Raw genomic sequence first — 13,300 nt, 5'->3', positions numbered from 1 at the left:
TACCTTGACCTTGGCGGTGGCTGTAAGCAGGGTGTAGTCGGGGTTCTCCAGACAATCCTGTTTGAGCCCCTGGGCCTCAGAGCCCACCAGCAGGTTGAAGTGGGTGGCCAGGTGCCTCCGCAGCAGGGTCTTGTTGGAGGGAATGTTCAGCAGCAGGGCCATGGTCTCCACGTTGAACCGAGGCTCCAGCACCTGGGGGAAGAGGGAACATTATGAGATGTGGGATAGGTTGAGACACATCCCATTCTCATTGTAAGATAAAATTCAAAATAACCACAGTTTCATAGACGAAATAACCCATTATAATTTCTACCCAGTTTTCCCAGCTATCTGGTTTTAGATATTCGAGTTAAAACTTGTGGCCCACAGTTATCAAGCCAATTTTGGGTCACATTAAATCTGATCATTCTTTCTCACCATGAGTCCCCCGTGCACGCCGCTGCCCCTCAGGTTGGGTGCGTACTCCGCCAGGTCTACTGATCTCAGCCACTCCATTACTCTGTGATTGGTCCACTGGGAGATCTCTGCTGGTGTGATGTTGTTCTGACAAATCAGGAGAAAATAATGTGTTTATCAACACAACAAATGACTGAGCGACAGGATTTGATAACACTCTGTGTTGTTGTTTCTGTCGCACTGCTTTGCTTTATCTTGGGCAGGTCGCAGTTGTAAATGAGAACTTGTTCTCAACTAGCTTACCTGGTTAAATAAAGGTGAAATAAAAAATAAAAAACTTGTGTAGCTTGAAGAAGTGGAGAACGAGTACACAAAAAGGGGATGGTACAGTAACTATAGAAAAAGTGGACTTTACAAGGAGGTTTGACTGGTCCAGAGTTCAAAGTGCCACCATGGCGCATCGATAAGAATGCAAATGAAACAAGATGAAGCAGGAATCCAAATAGTGGGGTTTTATTTCACACAAACACAGGAGCACTAGGGGAAAGGATGCAGTATAATGTTGTGGATTGGTTGCATTTTTAAGCTTGGTGGTTTCGGGCACAGCGCCAGCATCTCTTGAGGTTCTGGATCCAGTTTACGTTCTGGTCATTGGTAATCTGGCTGAAGTGTGCACATCTACTAATGTGGTCATCAGCTGAATAGCACTTTACCCCAAGTCCTCAGCAGTCCAATCCCTGTACCTTTTGCAGAATATCAGTCTGTCCCTGATGTTTTTCCTGGAGAGAAGTGGCTTCTTTGCTGCCCTTCTTGACACCAAGCCATCTGAATCAACTTTAGGAGAAGGTCCTGTCGCTTGCTGGACTTTCTTGGGCGCCCTGAAGCCTTTTTCACAACAATTGAACCGATCTCCTTGAAGTTCTTGATGATCCGATAAATGGTTGATTTAGGTGCAATCTTACTGGCAGCAATATCCTTGCCTGTGAAGCCCTTTTGTGCAAAGCAATGATGACGGCACGTGTTTCCTTGCAGGTAACCATGGTTGACAGAGGAAGAACAATGATTCCAAGCACCACCCTCCTTTTGAAGCTTCCAGTCTGTTATTTGAACTCAGTCAGCATGACAGAGTGATCTCCAGCCTTGTCCTCGTCAACACTCACACCTGTGTTAACGAGAGAATCACTGACATGTCAGCTGGTCCTTTTGTGGCAGGTTCCAGTTCATTTTGCATGGGCAAAGAGGGACTTTGCAATTAATTGCAATTCATCTGATCACTATTCATATCATTCTGGAGTATATGCAAACTGCCATCATACAAACTGAGGCAGCAGACTTTGTTAAAATTAATATTTGTGTCATTCTCAAAACTTTTGGCCACGACTGTACAGACGAAATGCTTGAATTCGCTAAAGTGCTCCGCGGGGAGTTTCTCAAAAAGGAGCTCAACATGTTTATTGTCCGTCAAGCACAACATTGAAAGGAAAATATAAGTTGGCCGCCCCATGCATTCACCAACAGGAATAAGGAAGACTAGAGGGAGAAACTGCTGCTTAAATAGTCAAGGGTGCTAATGAGCAAAGTGAAGACAGGTGAGGTGAGTGGCAATGGAGGGACGTGGCCAGAGGTTATGGGTGAGGACATGAGCCTTCACAACAGTCACAGTAGCATTGACAAGTGTTCATGTATGCCTGGAACCAGGGCTGTTCATTAGGGCCCACACCAGGAAACAATTTAAAACAACAGAAAGCAACAATAAGCCCTGTTTCAGTCAGTTCTCTTTCATTTGTTGCCTAATGAAAACGACCAGTGGACCTACCTCATCGGAGGGCCGTCGGCGCAGGCAGTTGGGCTCGTAGTTGTTGAGGCGTAGCACCTGGATGGCTCTCTTGATGCTGAGGTGGTGGAGCACACTGCCCACCTTCAGAGACAACAGGTCATCCTAACAGAGGACACACAGGAACAAGAATGTTAAGAGTAATATGTCAGGTCAGACGGAAAAAGCCGGCAGGAGCACTCATAGATTGAGTTAGTGATGAGTTTTTTCATTGCGCAAAGAAAAAACTACTACCCAGCAGGTAAAGTCATATAATCTGATGAGATTCTAATTTGGTTGTCTTGACCGAAGTAATATCAAGATAATACCAGGGTTTTTTCAATCGCTTTGGTGCTATTTTCACAAGTATGCAGTGATTTTTCAAAACTCTAGTACAAAATGCCAAACTGGTAACACTTGTAACGCAGTAAGTCTTATATTCAAAATATAGGTATGTGAAATACCATGAGAACAGTTTGATTTAATCACTGAAACAACAATATCTTCTCAATTTACTTGTTTTACCAACCAGTTAATCCAATAGCAAAGACAGTATATGCTACAGTACTGTAAATGATAGTACATTACACTGTTTTCACAGTATGCAATACACCCATCAGAATTGACAGAAAATATAATTTCCATAATTTCTATCCCATGTGTAATCAAAGGTGTGGTCATTAAAGACATCTTTCACAATCAGATGCAATTTTTTTAAATGTATTGTTCAGATACACAGTGAACAAAACATTAAGAACACCCACCTTCCTTATATTGAGTTGTCCTATGGGTGGTGGACCATTCACATCAAATTGTATGTCACATGCGCCGAATACAACCTTACAGTGAAATGCTTACTTTACAAGCCCTTAACCAACAATGCTTGAAGTTAAGATTTTTATATAAGTGTTAAGTAAAAAAAATAGATAAGTAAAACATTTAAAATAAAAGTAACAATTAATTAAACAGCAGCAGCAAAATGACAAACAAGGCTATATACAGGGGTTACCAGTACAGAGTCAATGTGCGGGGGCACCGGTTAGTTGAGGTAATATGTACATGGAGGTAGAGTTATTAAAGTAACTCTGCATTGATTATATACAGAGTAGCAGCAGCGTAAAAGAGGGGTCTGAAAAGCCCTTTGATTAGCTGTTCAGGAGTCTTATGGCTTGGGGGTAGAAGAAGATTTTTGTACCTCGACTTGGCGCTCTAGTACTGTTTGCCGTGTAGTAGCAGAGAGAAGAGTCTATGACTAGGGTGCCTGGAGTCTTTGACAATTTTTAGGGCCTTCCTCTGACACCTGATACAGAGGTCCTTTTGAGGATCTGAGGACCCATGCCAAATCGTTTCAGTCTCCTGAGAGGGGAATAGGCTTTGTCGTGCCCTCTTCACGACTGTCTTGGTGTGTTTGAACCATGATTGTTTGTTGGTGATGTGGACACCAAGGAACTTGAAGCTTCCAACCTGTTCCACTACAGCCCCGTCGATGAGAAATGGGGTGTGCATTGGTCCTCCTTTTCCTATAGTCAACAATCATCTCCTTTGTCTTGATCACATTGAGGGAGAGGTTGTCTTGGCACCACAAGACCAGGTCTCTGACCACCTCCTTATAGGCTGTCTCATTGTTGATCAGGCCTACCACTGTTGTGTCATCGGCAAACTTGATGGTGTTGGAGTCGTGCCTGGCCATGCAGTCATGCGTGAACAGGGAGTACAGGAGAGGACTGAGCATGCACCCCTGAGGGGCCCCCGTGTTGAGGATCAGCATGGCAGATGTGTTGTTCCCTACTCTTGCCACCTGGGGGCGGCCCGTCAGGAAGTCCAAGATCCAGTTACAGAGGGAGGTGTTTAGTCCCAGGGTCCTTAGCTTAGTGATGAGCTAAGAGGGCACTATGGTGTTGAACGCTGAGCTGTAGTCAATGAGTAGCATTCTCACATACAGTTGAAGTCAGAAGTTTACATACACCTTAGCCAAATACATTTAAACTCAGTTTTTCACAATTCCTGACATTTAATCCTAGTAAAGATTCCCTGTCTTAGGTCAGTTAGGATCACCACTTTATTTTAAGAACATGAAACGTCAGAATAATAGTATAGAGAATTATTTAATTCAGCTTTTATTTCTTTCATCACATTCCCAGTGGGTCAGAGGTTTACATACACTCAATTAGTATTTGGTAGCATTGCCTTTAAATTGCTTAACTTTTTAGTGATAGGGGGCAGCATTTTCACTTTTGGATGAATTGGTGCCCAAATTGAACGACCTCCTACTCTGTCCCAGATGATAATATATGCATATTATTATTCCCATTGGATAGAAAACACTCTGAAGTTTCTAAAACTGTTTGAATTATGTCTGTGAGTACAACAGAACTCATATGGCAGGCAAACTTCCAAACAGGAAGTGAGAATTCTGAAAAGGGTCGATGTGAAAGTCATCGCCTATTCAATTCCCTGTAATTTATGGATCTGTTTGCACTTCATACGCCTTCCACTAGATGTCAACAGTAAGTAGAACGTGGAATGAAGCCTCTAGTGTGATGTGGGACTGGATGGGAGGTGTTTCAGTCACTGGTCTGGCAGATTGCCAGTTCCTGGTCATGCGCGCTAGTCATGGAATGGCAATGTGTGCCATTACTTATACAGACATGAAGAAATGCTCCGGTTGGGACGTTATTGGATATATATGATAACAACATCCTGAAGATTGATTCTCTACTAAGTTTGACCAGTTTATTCGACTTGTAATATAACTTTTTGAAGTTTTCATCCGACGTTTGCCTTCACTTGCGCCAGTGTTTGGACACGTGTACTACACATGCTAGCTAAAGTTGCTAATTTGACATAAGTAATGGACATTATCGAACAAAAAAAAAACTATTTATTGTGGAAATAGGATTCCTGGCATTGCATTCTGATGAAGATAATCAAAGGTAAGGGAATATTTATGATGTAATTTCGTATTTCTGTTGACTCCAACATGGCGGAGAAATGTTATTTATATTTGAGCGCCGTCTCAGATTATTGCATGGTGTGCTTTTTACTAAAGTTTAAAAGAAATCTGACACAGCGGTTGCATTAAGAACCAGTGTATCTTTAATTATATGTAAAACATGTATCTTTCATCAAAGTTTATGATGAGTATTTCCTGTTATTTGACGTGGCTCTCTGTAATTACTCCGGATATTTTGGAGGCATTTCTGAACATGGCGCCAATGTAAACCGAGATTTGTGGATATAAATATGCACATTATCAAACAAAACATAAATGTATTGTGTAGCATGATGTCCTATGAGTGTCATCTGATGAAGATTATCAAAGGTTAGTGATTAGTTTTATCTCTATTTCTTCCTTTGTGACTCCTATCTTTGGCTGGGAAAAATGGCTGTGTGTTTTTTAGGATTTGGTGGTGATCTAACATAAATATATGTTGTGTTTTCGCTGTAAAACATTTTAAAAAATCGGACACGATGGGTATATTAACAAGATGTTTATCTTTCATTTGCTGTATTGGACTTGTTAATGTGTGAAAGTTAAATATTTCCCAAAAATATTTTTGAATTTCGCGCGCTGCCTTTTCAGTGGAATGTTGGGGGGGGGGGGGGGTTCCGCTAGCAGAACGTGTGTCCTAGAAAGGTTAACTTGGGTCAAACGTTTTGGGTAGCCTTCCACAAGCTTCCCACAATAAGTTGGGTGAATTTTGGCCAATGCCTCCTGACAAAGCTAGTGTAACGGAGTCAGGTATGTAGGCCTCCTTGCTCGCACACTCTTTTTCAGTTCTGCCCACAATTTTTCTATGGGATTGAGGTCAGGGCTTTGTGATGGCCACTCTAATACCTTGACTTTGTTGTCCTTAAGCCATTTTGTCACAACTTTGGAAGAATGCTTGGGGTCATTGTCTATTTGGAAGACCCATTTGTGACCAAGCTTTAACTTCCTGACTGATGTCTTGAGATGTTGCTTCAATATATCCACAATTTTCCTACCTCATGATGCCATCTATTTTGTGAAGTGCAGCAGTCCCTCCTGCAGCAAAGCACCCCCACAACATGATGCTGCCACCACCGTGCTTCATGGTTGGGATGGTGTTCTTCGGGTTGCAAGCCTCCCTCTTTTTCCTCCAAACATAACGATGGTCATTCTGGCCAAACAGTTCTGTTTTTGTGTCATCAGACCAGAGGACATTTCTCAACAAAAAAAAGATCTTTGTCCCCATGTGCAGTTGCAAACCGTAGTCTGGCGGTTTTGGAGCAGTGGCTTCTTCCTTGCTGAGCGGCCTTTCAGGTTATGTCGATATAGGACTCATTTTACTGTGGATATAGATACTTTCGTACCCGTTTCCTCCAGCATCTTCACAAGGTCCTTTGCTTTTCTGGGATTGATTTGCACTTTTCGCACCAAAGTACATCCATCTCTAGGAGACATAACGCGTCTCCTTCCTGAGCGGTATGAGGGCTGAGTGGTCCCATGGTGTTTATACTTGCGTACTATTGTTTGTACAGATGAACGTGGTACCTTCAGGTATTTGGAAATTACTCCCAAGGATGAACCAGACTTGTGGGGGTCTACAATTTATTTTGATTTTCCCATGATGTCAAGCAGAGAGGCACTGAGTTTGAAGGTAGGCCATGAAATACATCCACAGGTAAACCTACAATTGACTCAAATTATGTCAATTCGCTTATCAGAAGCTTCTAAAGCCATGACATAATTTTCTGGAATTTTCCAGAAAGGCACAGTCAACTTAGTGTATGTAAACTTCTGACCCACTGGAATTGTGATACAGTGAATTATAAGTGAAATAATCTGTCTGTAAACAATTGTTAGAAAAACAATTTAGGACATCTACTTTGTGCATGACACAACCGACTTGCCAAAACTATAGTTTGTTAATGTTAATAAGACATGTGGAGTGGTTGAAAAACAAGTTTTAATGACTCCAACCTAACTGTATGTAAACTTCTGACTTGAACTGTAGGTGTTCCTTTTGTCCAGGTGGGAAAAGGCAGTGTGGAGTGCAATAGAGATTGCATCATCTGTGGATCTGTTGGGACGGTATGCAAACTGGAGTGGGTCTAGGGTTTCTGGGATAATGGTGTTGATGTGAGCCCTGACCTGCCTTTCAAAGCACTTCATGGCTACAGACGTGAGTGCTACGGGTCAGTAGTCATTTAGGCAGGTTACCTTTGTGTTCTTGGGCACAGGGACTACGGTGGACTGCTTGAAACATGTTGGTATTACAGACTCAGTCAGGGACAGGTTTAAAATCCTGTATTGACGCTTTGCCTGTTTGTCCCGCTCCTTGAAAGAGGCAGCTCTACCCTTTAGCTCAGTGCAGATGTTTCCTGTAATCCACGTCTTTTGGTCACTGTGGGTAGCTCATTGAGTGCGGTCTTAGGGCCAGTATCGGTGTGTGGTGGTATATAGACAACTACAAAAAATATAGATGTACACTCTTGGTCGATAGTGTGGTCTACAGCTTATCATAAGATACTCTACCTCAGGTAGAGGCCTGCTGTTCTATCCTGCCGAAAAAGCTTAAAACCCGCCAGCTGTATGTTAATCATGTTGTCGTTCAGCCACGACTCAGTGAAATATATTACAGTTTTTAATGTCCCGTTGGTAGGATATACGTGCTCGTAGTTCATCTATTTTATTATTGATTGATTGTAAGTTGGCTAATAGAACTGATGGTAAAGATGAATTACCCTCTCAGCGACAGATCCTTACAAGGCACCCGGACCATCGTCCACGATACCTCCGTCTTTTCCTCCTGCGAATGAGGGCCTTGTCGGGTGTCTGGAGTAAATCCCTCCCATCAGACTCGAAGAAAAATGAATCCAGTACGGGGTAAGTAATCGCTGCCCTGATATCAAGAAGCTCTTTTTGTATTGTAATCATGCATTGTATTTAACAGTATTGTACTTATGATTCCCATACGAAAGCGTATTAGACTCACTGTTGTCCCATTGGATAAAAGCATCTTTTAAGTAAATGGCATATTTTACAGTAATAAAGTACTGTATTGGCCAATTACATTTTAGTAAAGCAGTGTAAACCCCCATCAAAAAGACACCAGCAACTCCATTTTGGAAACATGTTTACTGTATACACACACACCCCACCTTCGGAAAGTATTCAGACTTTTCCCACATTTTGTTAGGTTACAGCCTTATTCTCCTCAATCTACACACAATACCCCATAATGACAACGAAAAAAAGAGAAAAAATAAATAAATATCACATTTACATAAGTATTCAGACCCATTACTCAATATTTTTTGAAGCACCTTTGGCAGCGATTACAGCCTCGAGTCTTCTTGGGTTTTTCCCATTCTTCTCTGCAGATCCTCTCAAGCTCTGTCAGGTTGGATGGGGAGCGTTGCTGCACAGCTATTTTTAGCTGAACCTGACTTGAACCTGATGTTTGATCAGGTTCAAGTCCAGACTCTGGCTGGGACACCCGAAACCACTCCTGCGTTGTCTTGGCTGTGTGCTTAGGGTTGTTGTCCTGTTGGAAGGTGAACCTTGGCCCCAGCGCTCTGGAGCAGATTTTCATCAAGGATCTCTGTACTTTTCTCCGTTCATCTTTGCCTCGATCCTAACTAATCTCCAAGTCCTTGCCACTGAAAAACACCACAGAATGTTGCTGGTGGTGACCAAGCTTCACCGTAGGGATGGTGCCAGGTTTCTTACTCCAGACGTGACGCTTGCCATTCAGGCCAAAGAGTTCAATCTTGGATCCATCAGTCTAGAGAATCTTGTTTCTTTAGGTGCCCTTTGGCAAATTCCAAGCAGGCTGTCATGTGCCTTTTACTGAGGAGTTGCTTCCGTCTGGCCACTCTACCATAAAGGCCTGATTGGTGGAGTCCTGCAGAGATGGTTGTCCTTCTGGAAGGTTCTCTCATCTCCACAGAGGAACTCTAGAGCTCTGTCAGAGTGAACACCGAGTTCTTGGTCACCTCTCTGACCAAGGCCCTTCTCTCCCGATTGCTCTAGGAAGAGTCTTGGTGGTTCCCAACTGTATTGATGGGGTTCTGAGTGATGGTTTACAACACTCTTATGACACCTGTGGTCTATGTGTGTCAATGCCAGAATAACATTAAAACTAGTTAACTATGATCGATGGTGCTGGTTGTCCTTGCTCGCTGTAACTAACAAAGTAATACATGGTACCAGGAGTGGAAATCATGTTTTTTTCTGTGAATGTTGGAGTTTATGTAAGTGTTATGGATGTAATCAAGCCACCAGAGGCTTTGAGGCTGGATGGGAATGTGGATGGGAATTGGAAAACATTTCGACAGCGGTTTTTGCTGAAAATGTCTGCCATTGGAGTTACGAAGGAGCCGGATGAACATAAAGTTGCTATTTTTCTTACTATAGCGGGTACACAGGCAATCGATATATTCAATACTTCCACGTTTGCAAATGAGGAGGATAAAGACGAGTTCACGGAGGTACTGGATCAGTTTGATGCATATTGTTCACCTAAGAAGAATGAGACATATGAACGTTGTGTTTCACTGTCGTATACAACAGCAAGGTGAAAAGTTTGACGCCTTCTTACTGATTTGAAATTAAAAGCACAGACATCATTTTGTAGACCTAACCTCATCTATGCTTCAAGATAAGATTGTGTTAGGTATAAATGACTCCAGAGTTATAGAAAGATTGCTGTGGGAAAGTGAGTTACATTTGGACAGTGCAGTAAAAATATGTCAGGCAAATGAGCTGGCACAATTGCATATTAAAACCTTTAGCTCCACACCAGCAAGCACTGCTATGGAGGTGGAAAGCGCAGCAGTGGATTTTGTAGATAAGGACACAAGGGGGCGCTATGAGCAAAGGAGCCACAAGCAATATGACTTTGATCAAAGGATTCACAAGCAATATGAATCTAACAGGTGTGGCACCAGGCACCAGAACAGGAAGTGTCCTGCCTTTGGGACATTTTGCTACAAGTGCAAGGGAAAAAAACATTGTTTTTGCAAAGGACAAGTATGGGAGACAAAATGTTCACACTATTGAAATGGAGGAGAATGAACAAAGTGATTTGTTTGTGGGCACTGTGGATTGCATGGAGGATGGGCAAGAACCATCACAGGTCCATACTATGGCTAGTGACCATTGGGTTGTACCACTAGTGGTCAATGGTACAATGTTGACCTTAAAGCTGGATACAGGAGCTAAAGTCAACCTAATTAATATGAGGGATGTTCATGAGTTAAAGCACAAATCTGTCATCATGCAAAAGGCTGTGGCTCTCAAAGCGTACCACGGCCACGCAATTGACACTAAAGGTTTGTGTCGGCTAACTGTAAAGCGGAAAGCAAGAAGCCACACACTTATTTTGTGATTGTACCAGAGGGGCATGATTCTCTTTTGGGGATACAGCATGTGAGTCGTTGGGACTGGTTAAGCGAGTGTACACCATTAATGACTTTGACTGGCTGGGTGACAAGTAATCAAAATGGTGAGGAGATTGCGCAAAGATATTCAGATGTGTTCACAGGATTTGGAGCATTACCTCTCCTTCCCTCGATTACCCTCACAGAGAATGCCAAGCCAGTGATTCATGCAACCCGCAGAGTTCCGGTGCCGCTACGGAAGGATCTAAAGGAGGAGTTGGGAAGAATGGTGAAACTCGATGTGCTCGTGAAAAAAGAGGAGCCAACCGACTGGGTCAATTTCATGGTGTTTGTTCGGAAAAGGAATGGCGACCTGAGAGTGTGTATGGACCTTAATAAATGTACCAAAAGGAGCATTTTAAGATTCTTAAGAGGGATGAGATAATGTGCGCCAGCCATTTTGCACACTATTTCTCCAAGTTGGATGCTTCAATTGGATTCTGGCAGGTGAGGTTGGATGCAGCCAGCACCAAGTTTTGTACTGTCAATACCCCCTTTGGAAGATACTCCTTCAAGACGTTACCTTTTGGCATAAGTTCTGCCCCTGAGCTCTTTCACAAGGCCATGGAAAGGGTCATTGAGGGGTTAGAGGGAGTCTGTGTGTATGTGGATGATTTTCTGGTCTGGGGGTCCACTATTCAGGAACACAATGAGCAGTTGGAAAATAATCTGCAGAGGGTTCAGAAGCATGGTTTGAAGCTAAACGGGGCTAAATGTCAGTTGTGTGTGAAGGAAATCACATTTCTTGGGGATAGGCTATCATTGGGGGGTGTGCAGCCTGATCACACCAAGGTCAACGCGGTGAGGGAGATGACTAATCCCACAGATAGGAAAGACATTCAGCGGGTTTTGGGTATGGTCAATTATTTGGGAATTTTTTTACCAAATCTGTCAGCTAAAACAGTGAACTTAAGGACACTCCTTCAGGACAAGACAGAGTTCTCGTGGAACAGAGAACATGAAAGAGAGTGGAACAATGTAAAGAACATTTTGGCTGAAGAGCAAGTGCTAACTTTTTTCGAACCTGACAAGGCTTACTCAGGTGACCACGGACGCCTCCAAAGATGGCACTGGAGCAGTGCTGTGTGTGGAAGCCTGTGGCTTATGCAGCCCGTTCTTTTACTGATGCTGAGAAGTGTTATGCTCAAATAGAAAAGGAGCGCCTAGGGTTGTTCATTGGTTGTAAGAAGTTTCACTGTTACATTTATGGCTTAAAGGTGATTCTAGAAACAGACAATAAACCCCTTATTCCAATCTCTCAAAAAAATCTGAATGACATGCCTCCTCGTCTTCAAAGGATGATGAGGTTGCAACGCTATGATTTTGTTCTAACCAATGTGCCTGGGTCAACTTGAGTGGTAGCAGATGCCCTCTCAAGGGCTCCATCAGTGGTGGCCCAAATCAGCCTCAATCAGGAGTCTATGGAGGAAGAGGTTGCCTTGCATGTGGATATGGTCATGAGTCACTTCCTGTTTCTGAGCAGCAACGCCAGAGAATAGCTTTAGAGACCACAACAGATCCCATTCTTTGCAAGGTGATCCATAATCTGGAAAATGGCTGGCAAAAAGGCTCTTGTAAGCAGAGCAGCGCAGAGTTGCCAGTGGTCAATTGGGTGCTGTTGAAGAATAACAGAATGGTGATACCTACTTTAATGCGTCAGGAGATGCTAAAGAGAGTACATGAAGGACATCTGGGAGCTGAGAAATGTAAGCGAAGGGCCAGAGAGTCCCTTTATTGACCAAATGGTGGGAAATTGTGACACATCTCAAATGTCATTATAGACAGCCCAATGAGCCCATGGTTATGGGAGAAGTACCCACCACGGCCTGGGAGAAGGTTGGAGTCGACCTGTTTCACTGCAATGGTAAGGACTATTTGTTGACTATTGACTGCACTCTTGTCCAGCACAACAGCAAAGACTGTCATTTTGCACTTGAAATATTGTTTTGCTGGGCATGGGATTCCCCCTAGTGGTGGTTTCTGATAATGCACCTCAGTTTGCTTGCAGTGAGTTTTAGATGTTTGCAGAGCATTATGAGTTCAGACATATAACCTCTAGTCCGCTATATCCTAAAAATAATGGGAAGGCTGAAAAAAAGGCGTGCAAATCGAGACTCTTAAAAAAGGCAGCACACAGCGGGACTGATCAATACTTGGCTTTATTGTCTTACAGAACAGCGCCCTTGGAATGTGGCCGGTCACCTGCAGAAATCTTAAAATGGGACGCAAGTTGCATTCCAGGTTGCCTAGTTTCTGCTTGAATGACTGCCCATTAGCCATGAGTTATAGGGCCCTACAGCTGAAGGCAAGACATAAATTCTACTATGACAAAACTGCTAGAGTGTTGTTACCGTTGGCAGCTCAGGATGTGGTTAGAATTCAGGGTCCAAATTCATGGGATAGAAAGGCTAATGTATTGGAGGTTGCGCCTTGATCATATACAGTCAGGACAGAAGATGGGGCTGTGTATCGGCGCAATAGACAAAACCTTTTGAGAACACAGGAGACGTTTGAGGACGCTCAGGACACTGGACACACAGAAAAAAGAATGGAGAACAAGTGGGGATGTGACAGAAGGTACTAGGAGTGGCCAGAAGCTTCGGACACAGAGACTCAGACCCTGCGCAGGTCTGAGAGGGCCTGCAGGCCTCCAGAAAGACTGAATATTCAGTGGTGATGTTT

General features: G+C 43.2%; 1 protein-coding gene across 5 annotated transcripts in view; it reads right to left on the bottom strand.

The window, feature by feature from the left end:
- LOC139540171 (liprin-beta-1-like) overlaps positions 1-13,300 on the bottom strand; it is an 87,978-nt gene that overhangs the window by 4,253 nt on the left and 70,425 nt on the right. For all 5 annotated transcript variants that reach the window (XM_071343769.1, XM_071343768.1, XM_071343770.1 and 2 more), the window contains 3 exons: positions 2,213-2,335; positions 418-543; positions 4-192 (listed from right to left, as the gene is read on the bottom strand). In XM_071343769.1, the coding sequence (XP_071199870.1) occupies positions 4-192; positions 418-543; positions 2,213-2,335 (438 nt within the window). The remainder of the gene's footprint in view (positions 1-3; positions 193-417; positions 544-2,212; positions 2,336-13,300) is intronic.

This window comes from Salvelinus alpinus, chromosome 15 (assembly GCF_045679555.1).
Source record: "Salvelinus alpinus chromosome 15, SLU_Salpinus.1, whole genome shotgun sequence".
Classification (NCBI taxonomy): Eukaryota; Metazoa; Chordata; class Actinopteri; order Salmoniformes; family Salmonidae; genus Salvelinus; species Salvelinus alpinus.
Note: the sequence above shows the minus strand (reverse complement) of the source record. Positions and strands in the feature narration are given on the sequence as shown.